At 44.5% G+C, this 18728-nt stretch overlaps 3 protein-coding genes across 7 annotated transcripts in view; all 3 read left to right on the top strand.

Annotated features, from left to right (window-relative positions):
- mei1 (meiotic double-stranded break formation protein 1) overlaps window positions 1–4641 on the top strand; it is a 64183-nt gene extending 59542 nt beyond the window's left edge. For all 3 annotated transcript variants that reach the window (XM_085453565.1, XM_085453564.1, XM_085453563.1), the window contains 2 exons: window positions 3966–4081; window positions 4548–4641. In XM_085453565.1, the coding sequence (XP_085309691.1) occupies window positions 3966–4081; window positions 4548–4593 (162 nt within the window). In that variant the 3' untranslated portion in view covers window positions 4594–4641. The remainder of the gene's footprint in view (window positions 1–3965; window positions 4082–4547) is intronic.
- A 1731-nt stretch (window positions 4642–6372) lies between these two features.
- ccdc134 (coiled-coil domain containing 134) lies at window positions 6373–15030 on the top strand. Of its 2 annotated transcripts, none has more exons than XM_085453570.1 (7): window positions 6373–6538; window positions 9924–10057; window positions 10216–10337; window positions 10901–10985; window positions 11281–11462; window positions 13355–13426; window positions 13665–15029. In XM_085453570.1, exons 2-7 carry the CDS (start codon window positions 9955–9957, stop codon window positions 13788–13790), a joined length of 690 nt encoding a protein of 229 aa, XP_085309696.1. In that variant the 5' UTR covers window positions 6373–6538; window positions 9924–9954; the 3' UTR covers window positions 13791–15029. The 2 variants fall into 2 exon arrangements, with proteins under 2 accessions (XP_085309696.1, XP_085309695.1); XM_085453569.1 differs by having other exon boundaries at window positions 6481–6538; window positions 9927–10057; window positions 13665–15030.
- A 289-nt stretch (window positions 15031–15319) lies between these two features.
- LOC146710895 (uncharacterized) lies at window positions 15320–18723 on the top strand. 2 transcript variants are annotated; one of them, XM_085453568.1, is made up of 2 exons: window positions 15320–15701; window positions 16182–18723. In XM_085453568.1, the coding sequence occupies exons 1-2, from the start codon at window positions 15680–15682 to the stop codon at window positions 18068–18070; spliced, it is 1911 nt and encodes a 636-aa protein (XP_085309694.1). In that variant the 5' UTR covers window positions 15320–15679; the 3' UTR covers window positions 18071–18723. The 2 variants fall into 2 exon arrangements, with proteins under 2 accessions (XP_085309694.1, XP_085309693.1); XM_085453567.1 differs by having other exon boundaries at window positions 16179–18723.
- The last annotated feature ends 5 nt before the right edge of the window (window positions 18724–18728 follow it).

Below are 18728 nucleotides of genomic sequence, written 5' to 3'. Positions count from 1 at the left end.
CTGCAAATGCATAAATCTCAGTTGGGTTCGCCTCAAGATTAGGGGCCACATCAGATTGCATAGCTCTAATATGGCATCGTGTGCAGGACCAGAAATGCTTTTGGTGTTCTGAAAGTGGCTCAGAGTCGGAGGAGTGACAGAATGATGGCATACACTGCAGCTCCCAGTGCACTGTGTTCCAGGCAATCGTGAAGTGTGTGAATACATGCGTCTGTGGCTTGTGTAGGTGTGTATGAGTGTGTGGTTGTGTGTGAGTGTGTCTGTATATCTATATGTGTGTTTTTTTAAGTCAGTGACACAGGTTAGGGTAGGCAGGGTTCAATGTGACGCATTTCTCTTAACGGTCTCACAAACAGTGTGATTTTTGTCCCCTGGCATCTCTGCTGCTCTTCTCTCACATACATTTTCACAGATGAGCTTCACAGTTTTCAGAGGTTTTGTTCATCTAGCTTTTGGACTAAAGTGAAGTTTCAGTTCACAAGGAAGTGCATATTTATAAATGATCTATTCTCAGATCACTGGTTTTGCTTCTTGTTTCCTCCCCATGAAAGCTGACATAACGAGCACCGGTGTGCCTGCATGCACATACAGTCAGCAGATATCACCTTTTCTGTTTGCAAGCTTCCATTCCCTGGTTTGTTGTTTCCAGTCAACATTTTTCAGTCTACCTGGTTCCCAAGTAGTCCTAAATACAGATTTCTAATGAATAGGTCTTCAAAATAAAGGAGTGCACCGAAATCTTGAGCCACCTGATTTCTTTGTATTTCGCTTTCTCTAATGTTTCAAAGTGCTCTAGAGCAATAGTCTCCAGGCTTTCTGAAGGTCTTTCGAGTTTTTCTTTGGACATTGGTTACTTTTTCACTCACTTTCAGTCCAGTCCTTGTACTTGACCATTTTCAGAGAACTGTTTTAATTGGGTTTTTTTATATCCTAATACTCTGATCTATGAATCATTCAAGCACCAAACTCAAGGGATGAACCAGTGTTGTGTCTGCACATAAAAGACAACTTTGCAAAGAATCTATTTAAATTGTATCTTTAGGCCATTTGTTAGTAGCAGCCTGTTGCAAAAACAGATAACTTGTTCCACTTGTTTAGTTGAATCTATGAAAAATGCCAAAGATAAGACAGTTTGACAGGAATAAAATAGTATTTTTTTCATGATGATTCCCGAAGAGGCATTAGCTGAAAACTTATCTCCACAATGTTTGCAGTAAGTCCTTGAAAAAGTTGTGAAAGTGGAGGACAAAAGAACAAGTTTCAGATTTAAAAAACAATTTACAGCAGATGAGCAGTGTCTGAAAGTCGTGTTTTTAAGAAACAAGAGGAATAAAATCCAGCAAAGACCCTGACACAGGACTGCAGAGATGCATCTGTACCTTCAGTTGATTCATCTGCAGTTCACTGAAGCCTTATCAGACATAGTCTCAGTGGAAGGGTGGCTGTCAGCCATTCTTAATGAAGAGAAACAGAAAGAAAAGGCTGAAGAAATTGGACTGAGCATCAATCCTATAAAGTGAGTGTCTACAACCACCTGTTAAATACAGTGGAGGCTCTGTCATGGTTTGGGGTAGTATTTTGGCCAGTGGTGTTGGAGATCTTGTCAAAATTGATGGAATTATAAACGCAGAAAAAACACCATTAAATTTTGATCCACCTTGCAATGCCATCTGACTGCCAACGGCTTAATTTTGCATCATAACAAAGATCACAAACACACTGCTAATGCAATAAAAGCAAACCTGGATAGAAGAACACACAGTGGAACTCTATCAGTCATGGATTGGCCTCCCCAGAGTCTGGACCTCAGCATTATTAAGCAGAGAACAAAACAAAAAGGCAGAAACATCCAAAGAAGAGCTTTGAATATCCTTCAAGAAGCCTATTAATGAAGACTACTTAAAGAAATGACAAGAAAGCTGCCTAAGAGAGATCAGACTGTGTTAAAGAATGAAGGTCGTACCAAATATTGACTTTCAAGCTCATTAGACTCGTACAGACTCTGTTTTTACCTTATATACTGTATTTACATAAATGTTTTCACGTGTTTCAATGAATCACTGCATCCATTTCCCATTTTTGTACCAAAATAAAAGAGAAATGAGGAGTTTCTCAAAACTTATGCACAGAATAAAGTTGTCCTATTTTCGGTTTGCATAGGTCTTAAATGTTTCAGTGCAAGTCTTTGAAGCACACAAATGCTTTAGTTCTTGCAAAGGTGCTGCATCATTCAGGTTGTGCTTCATAGTGCACCAAACTCTTTGAGGTTGTTTTCCTTTTTGTAAAAACAGTTAATGGAAACAATCGCCTGATAGAATACATTAAGTAGTTGTTAGCACAAAATTACAAAAACCCTTGGGTTGGGTGGGAATCGGTTCATTTCCATCCCAAGTTGGGTTTCAAGTTTAATTTAAAGTGGTCATTAAGAAATCTGAACTTTACCTTGGTTGTGGACATGTTTGAAGAGTGTTAGGAGTGAGCAAGAATACATACAGGCATAGTATTTACTTGTTAGCTTTTTCCATTCCCCAGTGAATTTATTTGTTTCCTCCTTTCCTTTTTTAATGCTCCCAATTGTATTGATCCTATTAGCTCCACCTCTGCCTCACCTGTTGCTTTTATCAGTTTTCAGCCCTTGTTTTAAGCTGCCTTCCATCTCATCCTGAACACACCACTGGCAGCAGCTGCTGCCAAATAAAACTGATTTGACTTTGACTTTAAAAAACCCCACTCACATACGTGTCGGGGTTCCCTTACATACTTTGAAATGATCTTTAGAGAAGTCTCTGAACCTTGGCTTCAGCAGAGAGCTGATCAGTTATAGCTCAGGCCAGGTTCTGGCTGTATCCGCATGAACAACGACGAATAGTAAATCTTGCAGCGTGAGTCTGTTTCTGTGTTGGGGTTGCTCATAACTGCAGGGAAAACTCTGCAAACTTTGAATGTTTGGAAAGTTTTCTGTTGATTGTGAATATTTTTCTCCCAGATTTCTGTTCTTGTTGCTGTTTGTGGCAAACTTTCACTGTTCCCTGTTGCCTACAGTACACATCTGCATCTTCACTGAAGTCCTGTTTGCTGCTTTATGCACATTTTCTGCTTGTGCATATGCTTATGACAGCTGAAATACAGATTTTCAAACTTAATATGCTTTTCATTATCATCTGTCATACATATTTATATATTTTTACAATGCTGGAGGTGTAACATGGGCAAAGTTTCAAATAATGAGTTCCTGTTTATGTGCAAGTAATCCCTGTGAGGCAAAAATTCTAAAAACTTTCATCCAAAGCAATTTTAGTGGAATCCACTAATAATAATTTTAAAAAGGAAATAATTATAATGGAATGCCTGTAAAATCTATATTATGTTGTTTTCAGAAGTTTTCGGGTTTTCTGTGCATCCCTTGGGGTATCCTGTGGGGAGTGCTTTGGGAGCATGGGGTGTTTGGCCTGTTGTTACAGGGCATTCGGTCCCTGTACACCTGCAGAGATAGCTTGGTTCATATTTCTGGCAATAAGTGGGACTCATTTCCATTTGGTCCTGGACTTCTCCATTCATAGTTTTTATGGACAGAATATCTATCCATAACCAATGATTTTCCCTTGAAGGTTGGCTGAGCTGTCCCTTAAAAATAGGGTGAGGAGCTTGGTAATTCAAGTGGGACTCGGAGTAGAACTCCTGCTCTTCCGCATCAAAAGGAGCTAGTTGATGTGGGTTGGATATCTGACTAGGATGCCTCCTGAGCACCTCTGAGGCAAGATATTGCGAAACATGTCCTACCAGGAGGAGGCCTGGGACTCGCTGGAAAGAATCCTGGGTCTCAGCTGGCTTGGGAATGACTCAGTGTTAAATGATAGAAATTAATGGATGGATTCATGGATTTCAAAATTCAAGATCTTAAGGTTCTTGTGTTAGGTCCTTCTAACCCTAGGAAGCTTTTTGTTTTTCCTCTTTTGTTCATTCAAATCCAGAGCAGAGACCTTCTACCCAGAGAGGAACACAAGCAGAAAGTGAAGAACATGATAGAGGAACTCGGAGAGCCCGATGAGAGCTGCAGACACAGTCAGTCCCACGATGTCCTGTATCCTTCACGTGAAGTGAAACACATGCACACCGTTGAACTTTGCTAACACAAACAGCCTCTGAACATGCCTCTGTAAGCAGGAAGTGCTGCAGAAAGCAGTAACCCACACAGTAAAGCACATTAGGAAACTCGTACTTTAACATCAGCATCTTCATTGATTTTTCACTGGCAGTTTAATAGATGCCTGTGTTGAACAACACACGCTCTACTGTACATTCATAGTCAGCATGTCATCTGTCATGCTGGCTGACTCCCTCTACTCACATTTTTCTGCTAATATTAATAATAAACAAATACACAACATATACGTGGAAATAGTAGTTCATTAAAAACACAGTGCATTCAGGCTCAGTAAAGCTGGTAGCAGTTTCAATTTGTTTCTTAATTTAAATGTTCTATCTTTCATCTTCACGCCCACTGCCCCCTCTCACTTTGCTCATTGCTCCTTGACGCTTATCTTCAGACATGTTGGAGACGTGCCCCTCTGCCTGTCTGACTTTGTGCTTTAGACAGGACATCGATTTTGAAAGTTCTTCACCTTGCTCATTTGTTGCATCCGTTTGACTGTTTCTGTTGTGCTCCTAAAACAATACAACCTGTAGTTTCACAGCGTTCTAGCAATCTGACTGACTGCATGCATTTGTTCATAGAAGCTAGTTCATATTTGCAGCAGTGTTAAAGAAAACAAACATCTTGAATTATAAGTGCATCAATAAATCACTTGTTTTTGTTACAGGTCAACGTTGCTGCTTTTTTGTCTGATGTGGTAGCACTGACAAGCTAATCAACCTTTCCTCTTAAGAAAATGATTTTTGTACTTTAACATATTTCCATCATATATGCAATGTTACAATAGTAGTTATTGTTGTTATAAAGCATGCCCAAAGTTTAAAATATATTAAGCATATATACATTAACCCCTTTGAACCAGGTGCTCACGGTTAAAAAAGTACTCAGGATATGCCTAATATGGTCATCTCAGGCACAGAGCTCTGACTGTGAACACAGAAGCCTGGTAGAGTTGGTCATCTAATAATGGAAAGGTTGATGGTTCTATCAGAGGGTGCTCTAGTCTCTAGTCTGCATTCCTAAGTGTCCTTGGGCAACATATTGAACCCCATGTCGCTCTCTGATGCGTTCATCGGATATGAATGTGTGAATGTTAGGTAGAAAGCACCGGGCGTAGACAAAAGTACATGTATGAAAGGGGGTGAATGGCTGAATGAAGCATGTTGTATCAAGCCCTTTGAGTGCTAGAGTAGAGTCGCAAAGCATTATATAAGAACAAGTCCATTTAGCATTTATCTAGACCGTCTGTTTGCCGGGGACAGCCAATTAGAAGGCGTTAAAGGAGAAATGTTAAAACAGCCTATTACAGGCAGAGAGTGAATCTTTTTAGACCAGGACACTGCTAATAAAAAAAACACTGTCTAAGCTGCAGGTGAGCAGCTCTGTTCGGGGAATTAACTCTCTCGCTTTCCCACCTAGAGTTTCTTCTGCCAGGATTTAACCACATTAATGTGAATTTCTCTACCCCATCCACACCTTCTCAAAGTGTCAGGTGATGGGAGTACGACTCCCTGTAGACCACTGGTGTGTGTGGCAGTGGTTGTGAGGTGGACAAGCTGCCAGAGAGCAGCTGTCGGCGAAGTGCTTGAGAGCCATGTGGGATATAATTGCAGGGTAAAACGTCTCCTGTGGTCTATTTTTGAACTGTATGGCCACTGATGGGCTCTCAGGCTTTAGGCTACTGCAAGAAAATCAATCGTTCATTGTACCATCGGGTAGCTCCAGTGTGTTTCTTTACTTCTCACTGGCAGCTCATTAAGTGGCAATGGTGGGGTTCTTATATGATCGCACAGTCCCTTTTGACGTCCAGTTGACTTTTAAATTGCTGTCACAGCCAGCTTCCAGAAAGGCAAGTTTTCATTAGCATAGCCAACCCTAGCTGCAAATAAACTACCTAACATGCTCGCTTACTCCGCCCTGCTGCCATCTTTATAAAATACCTCGGGAGTTTATAGCGTGGCTGGACAGCATCATAATCCCCGAGGAAACTGAGCATAAACCGAACGCAGCCCCTTATCCCCACGTTCTGGCGGTGTCTCCCTCTAACTCCTCCGTGTGGAAACCGCACTCCTCCTCCTCCGTGTTTAGCGCCCGCTCGCTGTCATTCGTCCAAGACGAGCCAGCCGGTGCGATCGTGGCACTGGCAGAGTGGAGCAGCGAGAGCCGCATGTAAATGAACGCCTCCACCTCCGTTGTTGTCACCTGAGGATCCAGAGGAGAGCAAACTCACTGTCCCGTCTACCTCATCGGCGAGCCGAGCTCTTTTTCTGTCTTTGTTCACGCTCGGAGCGGAGATAAAGAAGGTTCAACTGCACTCTTTACTTTGGAGCAAACGCCGCTCGCTAATCGCTGCCTTGTGGCGCTGTCGTTTCTCGCTACAATACGGTGAGTGGACCTCGAGTTTGGTGGCTGTAGTGTCCAGCAGAGCTCTATCTGCCGGGGAATCTGCTGTGCTGGCCGCTGGCTGGCTGGCGGATCCGCCGGAGCGTACAGCTGCGATGACAGGAGGCATCGATTTGTCGACTTTAAATACTTAATTTACAAAAGTGAGCCCCTAGTTGGGAAGTCTTCTATAAATAGTTGTATATCATTGAGATGTTGGTGTATAATACCACTGTATGTAGCCGTGCATCCAAGATACAAAAAGCGTGTAATTCTCCGTTTAGAATATAAATAGTTGCTCAGTAGTTGGGTACAGACAGCCGTGCAGCTGTGGGAAGCCAGGTCAGGTAGGGGACATGCAATCAATTACCGTAAACAATCTGTAGCTGATGGTGCATGTGACAGTCTTTATCCACCATCACCATTACGCATGTCCGTCCCTCTGTATGAATGATGACAGAAGGAGAGCCTCTAGGATGGAAGCAGAGAGAGAGAGAGAGAGAGATGATGTGTCAGTCCTTGAACCTCAAGCCTCCCACAGCAGGCTGGCAGCCTGAGGGGAACCGGGCTCCACTCCTGCTGCACATCCAGCTGTTTGAAAGGCATCTTGCTTTTTTCCCATCCTCTCTGGAGCGCTGTTCACCTCAAGGGTCAGCTGTGGCTCTTGAAATGAATGCTGCAGAGCAGGCTTGTTTGCGGGTCGGACTTCTTTCTCCTCCTTGATTGAAGATTATCATCTTTCATCACACTGGTGAAAATTGGATACATGTTTTCAACAATACAGTCAGAGCGGTTCTTCTTCACGTGTGATTAGATAATGTAACCTACTTTACTGACAAAGCTGGAACCTGGATCTCCCACACAGGAAATCAAACTTCAGCCTCTTTGCCCCAAAGAGGTTGTTGCTAGCAGCTCCAAGCCAAGAGATTTACGTGGGCTCACACGACTTCAGCAAGAACCACTCTGCCTCTGCCTCCAGACCTCCCCGACACATCTCACCAGCTCGAGTGCCGGAGGGACAGACGGCTTCGGAACCGAGCCTCCCACCTTGGATGCTGAACATCTCCCCTGAAGTTTCTTCATTCCAGGACTCAGCAGGGGAGAATATGAAAGAAAGCGTTTTGCAGATCAGCTGGGTTGTCCTAACAGTGTTCTAGTGCATGCACTGCTTTGAGATCAATTTTGTTTATATGTGCACCAAAAAAAGAAAAGGGTTGGTTAAAGACCGATGAGAACCCCTGCAGGGATCTGACGATCCCTTTTGAGCAGCACATGATGGCGATGGCCAGGTGAACTCCCCCCCTCAGCTGGTTTTACTCCTGTAGTAAGACAGGCTGGGGGTGCAGGGATGCAGGCAATGACTGTTGTGTAAGTTCTCTCTCACAGAGCAGCATCATTTTTAAGGGGAGCTTAAAGTTAACATTAATGTCAGCAGATGATGATTTTTGCATAGTTTTGTGCTTCACACTCCTTTCAGTTCCACTCAGGACCGAGCCAAGTGCCCTGGAATTAGTGACGTGCCCATCCTGTGTAATCAGGGTTGCCTGTTTACAATTAATGGATGCACTTCTGCACTGCCCGTGCCACATTAGAAATGATTGATCCTGCCTTAATGCCCTTCCTACATCACTTCTTACGGCCTCAGCACTTTGCCCCTCTGTGCGGAAACATCAGCAGCTCCTGGTTATACGTATTGACGGTGATGACCTTTTCCCTCATAAATATCTGTCAGAGCTACATGGCTGCCTGCTAGGAGGCACACAGGAACATCAAATAACCCGACAAGCTGCTGCTACTACCAGAAAGAGAACCCCCACCCGTCTCTGGCTGTTATCGAGAAATATTGAGGCTTTCGACCAGCACTTAAGGATATTTAGTGCAGCATTTCTCAGAAAGCTGGGAAGCTACCCAAAAGATGTTCTCAGAATGCACAAATTGGCCTTAATCGAACATTGTCTTCACTCAGCTGTCTGCAGGAACGCCGGTTTCTGCTGACTCCGTATGAACAAAGTTGTTTTTGAGTTTTATTTTTAAAATAAATGACCCCAGAGACTGGCAGGGAAAGCCAAAATGAAATAGGGGGAAAAAAATCTGCTTTCATTTTTCCGGAAATAATACACCGACGCTGCCGTTAAACAGAAGAATGAGTCAGTATGAAATGCTCATTGTTTGTCTGCGTTATCAGCGTGCCGTAGATGTACAGGCAACGTTGAGAAGCAGATGGGGTTTCTTTCTTTCCCTGTTCTGATTGGAGCAAGTTCTCTTAAGGGTGCTCACTTTAGTCTAAATTAATATTCACGCCCTGAAACATTTGCTCCCTTTCCCGTTCCTTGAGATTTGAGAACAGGCACCCCGGGTTTGTAAAGATTAATCCAGTCAGCGCAGAAATCGAGTATCCCGTGCTCATTATCTGTCATTCCACAGCCGCCTCCTCTATCTTGCACTAGTTCTCCCATCTGTGTGTCTTTGGGTTTCACCGCTGTGCCTTAGCAAAAGGTAGATGAAATATTCACCAGGAAAGCTGTTGTTTCCCTCAGGGTCTCCAACTCCTCTACCCCACCCCCTTCTTCCAAACGCTCCAACGCCCCTCCCTCCTCTCCTCCTCTTCCCCCCCGCTGCTTCTCCTAATATTACTCTCCCTCCATCCTATCTGTACCCCACTGAATCCCTCTGATAGTATCATTGATGGAGCCCCTGCTAAATTATGCATGGATTAGATGAATTATATCTTGTAGCTTTTCATCTACATGTCCTCTCCCTGCCTCCAGTTACTTCTGTTTTCTGCTAATGTTTTCTTTAAAAAAAAAAAAAACTTTATTTTTTGGCTCGCATCGAATCCTCCTTTGATGAGGTCCTATATTTAGCTGTTGTATTTATCTTCTCACTTTCATGCCTCCCTTTGAAACGTACCAAAAAAAGAAAAAAGCCTTGGAGGACGGGGACAGTTGCGACAGGATCAGAATGATATAGAAGACCGCCGCTTTTGAATAGAGAGGGCAGAGGACGGGCAAGAGCAGACCGGGCACCTGCTACAGAGACTGTAAAAGTTCCTCTGGGGATTATGCAAGTGCCAGACATCAGACGTGTCTTAAAAGGAACATACGGAGGCCCTCTTCAAATGCCGGCTACCCTCTGGTGTTCTATATTGACCACTTATCCCCAACATGTCTCCGTATTTCACATATTCCACAAGTATCACACGAGAGAGCACGAGCCCATCTAGTAGCTCTGGAAGGAGAAAAATGAATGAATGGAGAAGAAAGCTGTGTTTGCTGGCTCCATGTGAAAGCGTAGCGAGTCAGGCAAGCTGAAAGGATCTAATCAGGCGACTGTGTGACAATATTCTGCTGTGGAACAATGTCTGATGGCTCATCATCCCTGTTTTCAGAAGAGTGCCTCTCTGCCACCCCCTGCTGACCATGCGGAGTGTGGGTGCAGTGGTCCTGGCGCTCGCCGCTGCCGCACTCAGCTCGGCAGACTCCGACACGCACCGACCGAGACACGACTCCAACCTGGAGATCTGTATCCTTCTGCTGACGGCGTGCAGAGCTGCCGCCAAATGCTGTCCGCTGATGTCTGTGTGTGTGTGTGCAAGTCACTAAGTGTTGAACTTAAGCATCTTCACGGGTGTGTCTCTCTTGATGTAGAGAGCGTTTGTCCTCCTGACCTCCTCCTGTCAGACAAGCGGCTGTTTGAGACCAAGAGGAAAGATCAGCTGAATGCACTCAAGAATCTAGTAGAGCTGAACGACATCAACCAGCAGTACAAGATCATAGACATCATGCTCAAAGGGCTCTTCAAGGTACAGTGTGTATGTGTGTGTGTAAGACATCATATAGTGCCTGGGAAGCAGCAAGTCAAGCACAGACAAGGCCACTAGCATCAGAGAGCAGGCGCTCTGAAGCTCGACCTGCCTGGTGTTTCCAGCAAATTGAAGGATAAGAACGTTTGTAGCTCAATAGAGAATCAAAAGCTCTAAAATCCACCGCATTCAGCAGCGCGTGAGCTCGCTTTTCATTTGAATCTGAATTCATGCTGCTTACAGGTGCCATTCACTTGCACCAGACTGGGAGCTGTGATTTTACTGTAGGCCTCCATTTCCCAGCGGGCAGCTATGCGTGTATCTGCATCGCTCTCAAGGAGAACGAGCAGAGTCGACCTTCGGGGGCTGCAAAACATCGTCAGCACTTCTATACGTCTGCGTGTGTGTGAGCCAGCGTATCTATTCTGTGCAGTGTCCACACAGATCACGCGTTGACTGTAACGTCTGTGGGAGGTGGTGTGTAAAATGTCATAAGAATAACAATCGTAGCACGTAGATGGGAGTACATAACCCTGGAGATTGAGCTCTCTTTCTCTCTTAAGGTGTTGGAGGACTCCCGACAGGTCTTGGTTGCGGCCAACATGCAGCCCGATGACCCCTTCCCCATGGACGATAAGATCAAAGAAGGTCTGATTCGCTTTTAAATCTCAGCTGTTGCCTTCTCTCTTGCTCTCGAGTGTTTTTCACACACTGATTCTGTCTCCAACACCTCTGCCTGGGTTGTCTTACGCTCTGTTACCCATCTCAAAAAAACCCCACTTCTGCCTGGTGTTCATCATCCCATCTTTATCCCCTTCAGTGCGGTCTGAGTGTGCTCCCCCAGTAAAACCTTGAGCTGTTTTCCTCCCTTTGTTCTGTTAAGCATCATTTTCACCGTGCGCTATATACATGTGCATATTCATATTCTGTTTCTGTCCTGCAGCTTATTCCCACGTAGTGGAGAATACGGCGTTCTTTGGCGACGTGGCGTTGCGTTTCCCCCGTATCGTCCACCACTACTACGACCGGAACACCGACTGGAGCGGCCTGCTGCGCTGGGGGCTGAACTTCTGTAACCAGACGGGGGTTTTCACAGGAGGAGCCCACCAGCACGTCCTCACACTTGTAAGACCTGCCGCAGCCTTTTTATTAAGGGTGTCAAAAAAAATGTTTCTGGTTTCACTTTTTCTCATTTCGATCGTGTGGATTTAGAAGAGATTTGTCGACGTCTCGCTGAAGACTGAGAGTTGTTGCAAAAGCTGAAAGAAAATGATTCAGATCAAAATCTAACTACCTAATTCTTCCTTTGCCAGTGCTCCACTAAGTTTCATGAGATTCAGCGTGATTGATCTTGCAGTGATTGCATACCGCCGCTTCAGCTCACGCCTTGGATTAGAAAAGAAAACATCTCTCTGCAGGAGGATATAATGGAAATATTCAAAACACAGCGAGAAAACAGTGCGTTACAAACCGTAGCACAGTGATGTAAATGTGTCTGGCACAGAGCAAAAGAATAGTTGAGGTTTACAGGGATTCTTCGGCTCCTAATATCCAGCCTTATCCCTGGCAGCGTGTTTAAGGCTCAGCGAATTCTGAAATCTATAGATTCTTGCAAAAGCAACAATAATGGTGCGATGGTAGTAGATTAATATCTCCAGAAGCGAAAAAGCTGCACTGGCTAAAAGAAGGAGTTCAATATCTCAGGGTCTTGCTCACGAGTGGGAGCAAAAGGCGAGCTTGACGGACAGATCGGTTTGGCATCACCAGTGATGTAGACTCTGAGTCTGCTTCACTGTGGTGAAATGAGAGATGAGCGTAAAAGCGAAGCTGTCGATTTATCGGAGCACCTACGTTCCTGCGCTCACCTGTGCCCGCAAGCTCCGTGTGGCGACTGAAAGAATGAGACTGCAGATAGAAGGGGTGGAAATGAACTTTCTCTCAAAAGGTGTCAGGGCTCTCCCTTACAGACTGGATAAGGAGAGCGGTCATTCAGGAGGGGCTCAGAATAGAGGTACTACTCCTCCACGTTAAAAAGGAGCCAGTTGCTTGGAAACGCCTCGGTGTCACCCCAGAAGAGCTGGAGGAAGTGGCTGGTGAGAGGGAGGTGGGCCTGGGTAAATGGCAAGGGATGGAAGGGTGGAAAGAACCTTTTATTTTGGAAAACAATACTCAAATATCGAGGGTTTTTTTTCCCCCAGATTTGTTTTGTTCTATAAATACAGTTCTTATCTCCCACTCGCTATTGAAATTTAAATGAATTTAGATAATGCTTCCCAATAACTGCCCAAACTGCCCACCTGCATTTCAAAGTGGCTGCTCAGTGGCTTCTAGATCAGTTTTAGCCACACGTTAAACAGAAGGCACATTCTCATAAACCACAAGAGGTTATCTTTTCAGCAGAAGTGCCATCTGTGCATCATTAGCTATACCAAACAGGAAAAAATGACTTTAAAAAAAAGGGTGACAGTTCTCTGGAAACCTGGTGGGTTTGAAGAGTGATGCAATCTCATGTCATGTAAGTGTGGAGTTATCAGTCATCAGTGTCAGCCAGCGTGTCAGATATTTCTGTAGAAATTGAAATTTGGCCTTTTAAACTTTAAAGACCAAAGGCGTCTAACTGGTGTTTCCTTGTTTAATGTGCGGGTTAATGAACTAAACTCCTGCAGGATTAATCTGTGACCTTAGCAATGTGCCAAGAGGATTATGAAGTGGATTAATTCTGAGGCTCGAAGCAGCAGCAGCAGTTTTGCGTCCTAAAAGTGTGCGTTCGACCCTCGCTTAACCCCACGCTTGGTTTCCGACTCCCTCGTCTCTATTTCATCCACCTCCATGAGCGGTAAATAATGAAGAATGAGCTCTAATACTCACAAGGAATGTGGTTTAAATTGCATCAAAGCGCTTCTTAGCTGTAGCATAAGTGATGTGACGTTTCTTAGCTCTTTTTGAAGCAAGCATTATGTATCATCTCCCCCTCTTTTCTTTCCTCTGCCATCTTTCCTATTCTGCTCACCTTGCAGATGTCACAGGAACTGGGAATAACAGAGAAATCCCCAGACTTTATAAACCCGTACCGCACAGAGAGAGATGATGTGAGTACGCTGCGTACATGCTGTTCTACACTTTGCCATCATCCATTATTATTCTAGCCTGATACCTGGTAACAGCTTTCTTAATACCCCGGAGACTCTCTGGGTACACCTTTGCAACCAGCAGGAGTAGAAACACATGCAGATCTTTGCTTTGTTTTTCGTAGAAATTCTCTAAGAAAACACAGCCTCTCTCACATCGCGACTTTGATCTCCCCGCACCCTTTCTTATCTGCCGCAGGTGCTTCACACAGCCGAGGCTTTCCAGAAGATCCTGAGGGAGGAGGAGAAGAGGAGGAGGAAGGAGGAGAAGAGGAAAGAGATCAGGAAAGGCCCTCGCATATCCCGCTCTCGCAACGAGCTATAGCGCTACACCTCATCGAGCGCGAAGAGCAGAGGAGAGGGAGGAAGAGGAGGAGGAGGAGATGAGAAGGCGCGTACACTCCCAGTCCACAAGGGGTGGCTTGACTTGTAGACTCTGGTGACAGTGAAGAAAAACAAAAAGCTGCCGTCACTTGTACAAAAGCCAGGTGCTCGAGAGAGAGAGAGAGAGAAAACCTCAATGTGACACAAAAATGTAAAGTGGAGGAGGGGGTTCGTCCAGATCTGAGAAAAGCCTGAGCTGCTGTAAGTCAGCAGTTCTTTAGAATTTGGGGGGGAAGGAAAAAATAACAAGAGAAATAACTCTCTGGAGATGAAGTTAAGGCAAACTCATTTTTGATAACTTGAAGCTTATGTAACTGAACTTTGGGATATTAATTAATTTTAGTCTAATCGTTTTTCTTCAAAACTTTGCGAAGCCCCCGCTGTACTGTGTCTGGTCTCGGTTTAATGTATCTAAAATCCCATACGCTTCAAGTAGGTGCAATTGCCAAATTTGACCTTTTGAAAATGTGGCGTGTTTATGGTTGGGTTGGGCTCGACCGCTGATTGAATATTATCTTTCATTATTTCTAAGAGCTGTTGAATTTCTCAAAGGATGTTTGTGAATAGGCAGATTTACATTCCCACTGCTGCTCAGAATTAATAAGGACACATCATTATGTTGCGTTTGCCTGAAGGATGGCGTAATGATAAAGATTACCATGGGTTCATTTTTATGTCTGCTATTTTATTTCCATCTGAGGGACTCATTTGAGATTTTTTTTTTAATTGACCATATAGTTTTTTCTGCCTTAATGAGCCTTCACATTATTTTTATCCTGTCAACCTGAAATACAACATGTGACCATTCATCTAGCAGTCCCTCGTCTTTAACCTTTTTTCCCATATTTTTCCCCTTTTTAAATTGACACGTTTTGTGGATTCAGAGCTACACAATTGAGACTGATGTAATTTTCATATAGTAATAATGACTGTTATGAAAACTATATGTATATTCAGAGAAAAATATCATTGCTGCAGAATGAACAAGCCATTTTGTTAACACGTGTAATGAAATAAAGTGACTCTGATACATAAGGAAGAAAATTATATATATAATATATTTGTACTTCATGTGGCTTCATACTGTAGGGATGTCAATCTCATTTTACATTGTGGGCCACGCACAGCCCTCTTTGACCTTAAACGGCTGGACCAGTGAAAGTACAAAATAAATAATAAAAATAAAATTACAGAAAAAAGCTCCGGTAGTTCATTATACAGACTGTCACTGTACTTAATATACAGGTTTTGTTAATTCACAAAAAATGTCTCTTTTTTTTTTCTTTTTTTTCTTTTTTTTTACTGTGTAATTTACCTGTCATTTAATTTTTTATCTGTTAATTAATTGCTTTTAGTAAGAATGGCAACGGGGCTGGGCTTTATCAATAGGAAAAACTGTAACACAAACTCTATACAAAGATTCAGGGCTTTATATGTGACAACTCTACACTTTGGCGTTTACTCAATTTGTATAATAGCAAACAAAAGGTTACCGGTTCGAGCCCGGGGAGACACACAAACCTCTTGCTATTGTGTCAGGATGGAGGTAAAAAAAAAAAAAAAAAGAAGAAGAAAGTAATCTTCCAAATCAAGCGTGAACATGAGAGCGGCTGAAAGCAACCCCTTCTGTGCTCCACAGACCTGCTACATTTGTTTTTGTCGAGCAGATGAACCGACAGAGGGCAGGAAACCATCAAAGACACAAAGTCCAGTGTTTGCATTTCATATGCGGGCAGAACAGTTTGACTTCAGCCCATCTGTGGCCGCATGTAGAGGATGAAGGGGAAGCTGGCATGCAGAGAAGAAACGGCCTTTTAGTCTCTCTGCGAAATGTTTCATCATTTGTACTGTGGTAAGATCACTCTTTGATGTTTCTGTCAAAGTTAGCGACTTGCTAACGAAAGCTAAGCTAAAGCTGTTAACGTGCTAAGGCTGAATTATTAGCAGGCAGTCTAATTAACGAGATTAAAGCGTGAGCTCTTCATTCGACATTTGATTTTTAGTTTCAGGGTATGTTGTCACTGGGTGGTGTTAAAGTTAGACATTTAATTTAACCACCTAGTGGATGTTGCTAGCTTCGCGTCCCTCTTGCCTGTAGCTAGCCTATTGCTGTTTTGTTTATGTGGAAGAAGCTTCCTGATGCTCTCACTTGACAAAGCTCATTACATTGCTGTTATCTTTCCCAACGACACAAAGTGGAGATAATACAAGCCTTGGTTGCTGTCTGCTTTTCCATTGGTCATTACATTTGCAGTGAACATTTCAAAAAAACATTTACAGTAGTCTGAGCGTTAACGCCAAACGTTTTCTGCTCCTAATGTTCTGTTAGAAGACGAGGAGGGGAACAAGGAACCAGTACACATGGAGGGTGAGAAGGAAGGAGTCGACTCTGAGACCATGTGTAGCGAAGACCTCAGACTGGTCCTTGTTGGAAAGACCGGATCTGGCAAGAGTGCATCTGGGAACACCATCCTGGGCCGCAGGCAGTTCCTGTCACAGGTCAGCGCCAGCTCTGTCACTCAGATTTGCGAGATGGGAAACACTGAGCTCGCTGAAGAAGATGGCCGGGCCGTCCCACAGAGGAGAGTGAGGCGAATCATGGTTGTTGACATGCCAGGCTTTGGAGACACTCACCTCAGTGTGGAGCAGATTCACGCAGAGATTGCCAAATGCGTGTCTCTCTCTGCCCCTGGCCCCCACGCTTTCCTCCTTGTAGTGCCAATAGGACGATACACAGACAACGAGAACCAGGCTGTTTGTGAGCTGGCCAAGATATTTGGGGAGGATGCTGTATTTCACCATACAGTGGTTCTTTTTACAAGGGGGGATGACCTAGAGGGAATGGGGATAGAAGAATATCTGAACATGACTGCACCTCCTGGGCTGAGGGCTCTGATAGACAAGTGTGGGGGTAGGTACCATGTGCTCAACAACAAAGACCCCAGTAACACAGCACAGGTTAAAGAGCTCTTGGTGAAGGTAGACAGTATGGTGAGGCAGAGTAACGGAGGGTTTTATACTAACATTATGTTTTTAGAGGCAGAGGCTGCAATCAGGGAGGAGCAGAATAGGATTTTGCGAGAGCGAGGGCAAGCAGATGGTGAAGACCAAGAAGGAAGTAACTGCAGAACTGATGAGGGAGCTAAACTTGCAAAAAGAAGGAAATGTGTTTTAGAGTCTGACATAGCAGGAAGCAGCGAGAGAGGATTACAAGAGCTCCAGAGGAAAGGGGTAGAAAGAGGAAGTGAAGATGATCTTAGGGTGGAGAGATGGGCAAAGGAGAGCAGAAGCAGTCCTTTCAGCCTGCTGAGAGACCAGATCAGAGGCCGACATCGGGGCCATGGCAGAGCTGTCAGCCGGCGGCCATCTGTTCGGTCGTCACTAATTCGTTTCAGGAGGGAAGCCGCGCTCTCTCCCATGGTGCTGGAGAGAGTTAAGGTCCTGGTGGCTGCTGGAGCCACTGGCATGGCAGTTGGGGCAGTTTTTGGAGCGGCTGCCCCTTTGGCAGCCGCAGCTGGGGCATCTCTTGTTGGGAACTCGGTTGGTTTTGCTGCAGCTCAGTTAGCTGGGATGTCTGTGGCGGGAGGCTCAGGTGTGGGGAACGCCGTGGGCGCCATAGTGGCAGCAGCCTCGGGGAAAACTGCAGTGGCTCTAGGCGCAGCAACAGGTGGCGTTCTGGGTAGTTCTGTTGGAGTCATTGCTAGCGCTGAGGCTTCCAGTCCTGCAGAAGGTGCTTTAGATACCCTCAGCCAGGTTAGTATCATAGGGGCCACTGCAGTCGGGGTGGCGGCCGGTGTGGGATGCACCATGGCAGGTGGGGCTGCTTTAGGAGCAGCTCTGGAGGGAGCAGCTGCCCTCGGTGGAGCTGAAACTGCAGCAGCAGCAGGAGTAGCTCAGGGTAGTTTAGTGTCAGGAGCCACTGGGACTCCTCAGTGTGCTGCCGCCTTAGCTCAGGAAGTGGCCGCTGGTGCTGTGTGTGGGGTAACAGGGCCCAGTGTGGCAACAGCAGCCAGCAGGGTTGCATCAGACCCGTGGGGCACCATGTCGACAACAGCGCGCATCCTGAGCGCGGTGGCCGAAATCGGCAAAGCTGCAGCCGGCATCGCCCTCGCTGGTGGTCTGGTGGTGAAAGTGGTGAAGGAAAAAGTGAGAAGCGGCACAGGAACGACGGAGGCTTCCTACTCAGAGAAGAAGTCTTATGAATTCTACTGGAACAAATAAATACAGGCTGAGCGTAGAGTCCAAATCCAGGATGTAAGAGATTTATTTTTCCACCTTCACAAGTAAACACCACACAACACAGTAGCTTACTGCAGTGAGGGATATTTTTACATGTATGTAAATGATTAAAGATGCACTGCTAGCAACAACATCTGTGTAATAAAGTTGTATGCGGTATTAATATGAAACCACTTTTTGAAAGAAAAGGTAGAAATTTCTTATTCTAAATGTTGGTTCAAGCTGAGGCTGAATAATCCATGACATTTGCACTTGTGTGGGACGACTGAAAGACATATTAGATGGGTGTTGATTCTGTTGTTTCTTATTTTTAAACATGTTCATTTCATTGCTGGTTGGTATTAAAACACACTTTAGTCCTTGAGCACACATCATACTTAAAAAAATAAATAAATACAGTGAGTATTATAAACAGAAAAAAGTCATCTTAAGCACCTCATCAGTTTCCATAATGAATGATATGCAACGATTGGCTGGGTTTATTGTCACGTAATATGTAAACCGGGAGAGTTATCCAGTTATGTATTAACACAGGTTAATACAGGCAACACATCTGCTGGAAATGAGTCAGCAGTTCACTGATGTGTTCATGTTTTTGCTGTGAAATAAAAAAAATACAAATATTGTTGCAAGAACTAAC

Source organism: Copadichromis virginalis, linkage group LG4 (assembly GCF_057382275.1).
Source record: "Copadichromis virginalis isolate Kocher_CV1m ecotype Utaka linkage group LG4, C_Virginalis_male_GT1.1, whole genome shotgun sequence".
Lineage (NCBI taxonomy): Eukaryota > Metazoa > Chordata > Actinopteri > Cichliformes > Cichlidae > Copadichromis > Copadichromis virginalis.
The sequence above is the reverse complement of the archived record's forward strand: the minus strand, read 5'-3'. Positions and strand labels throughout refer to the sequence as shown.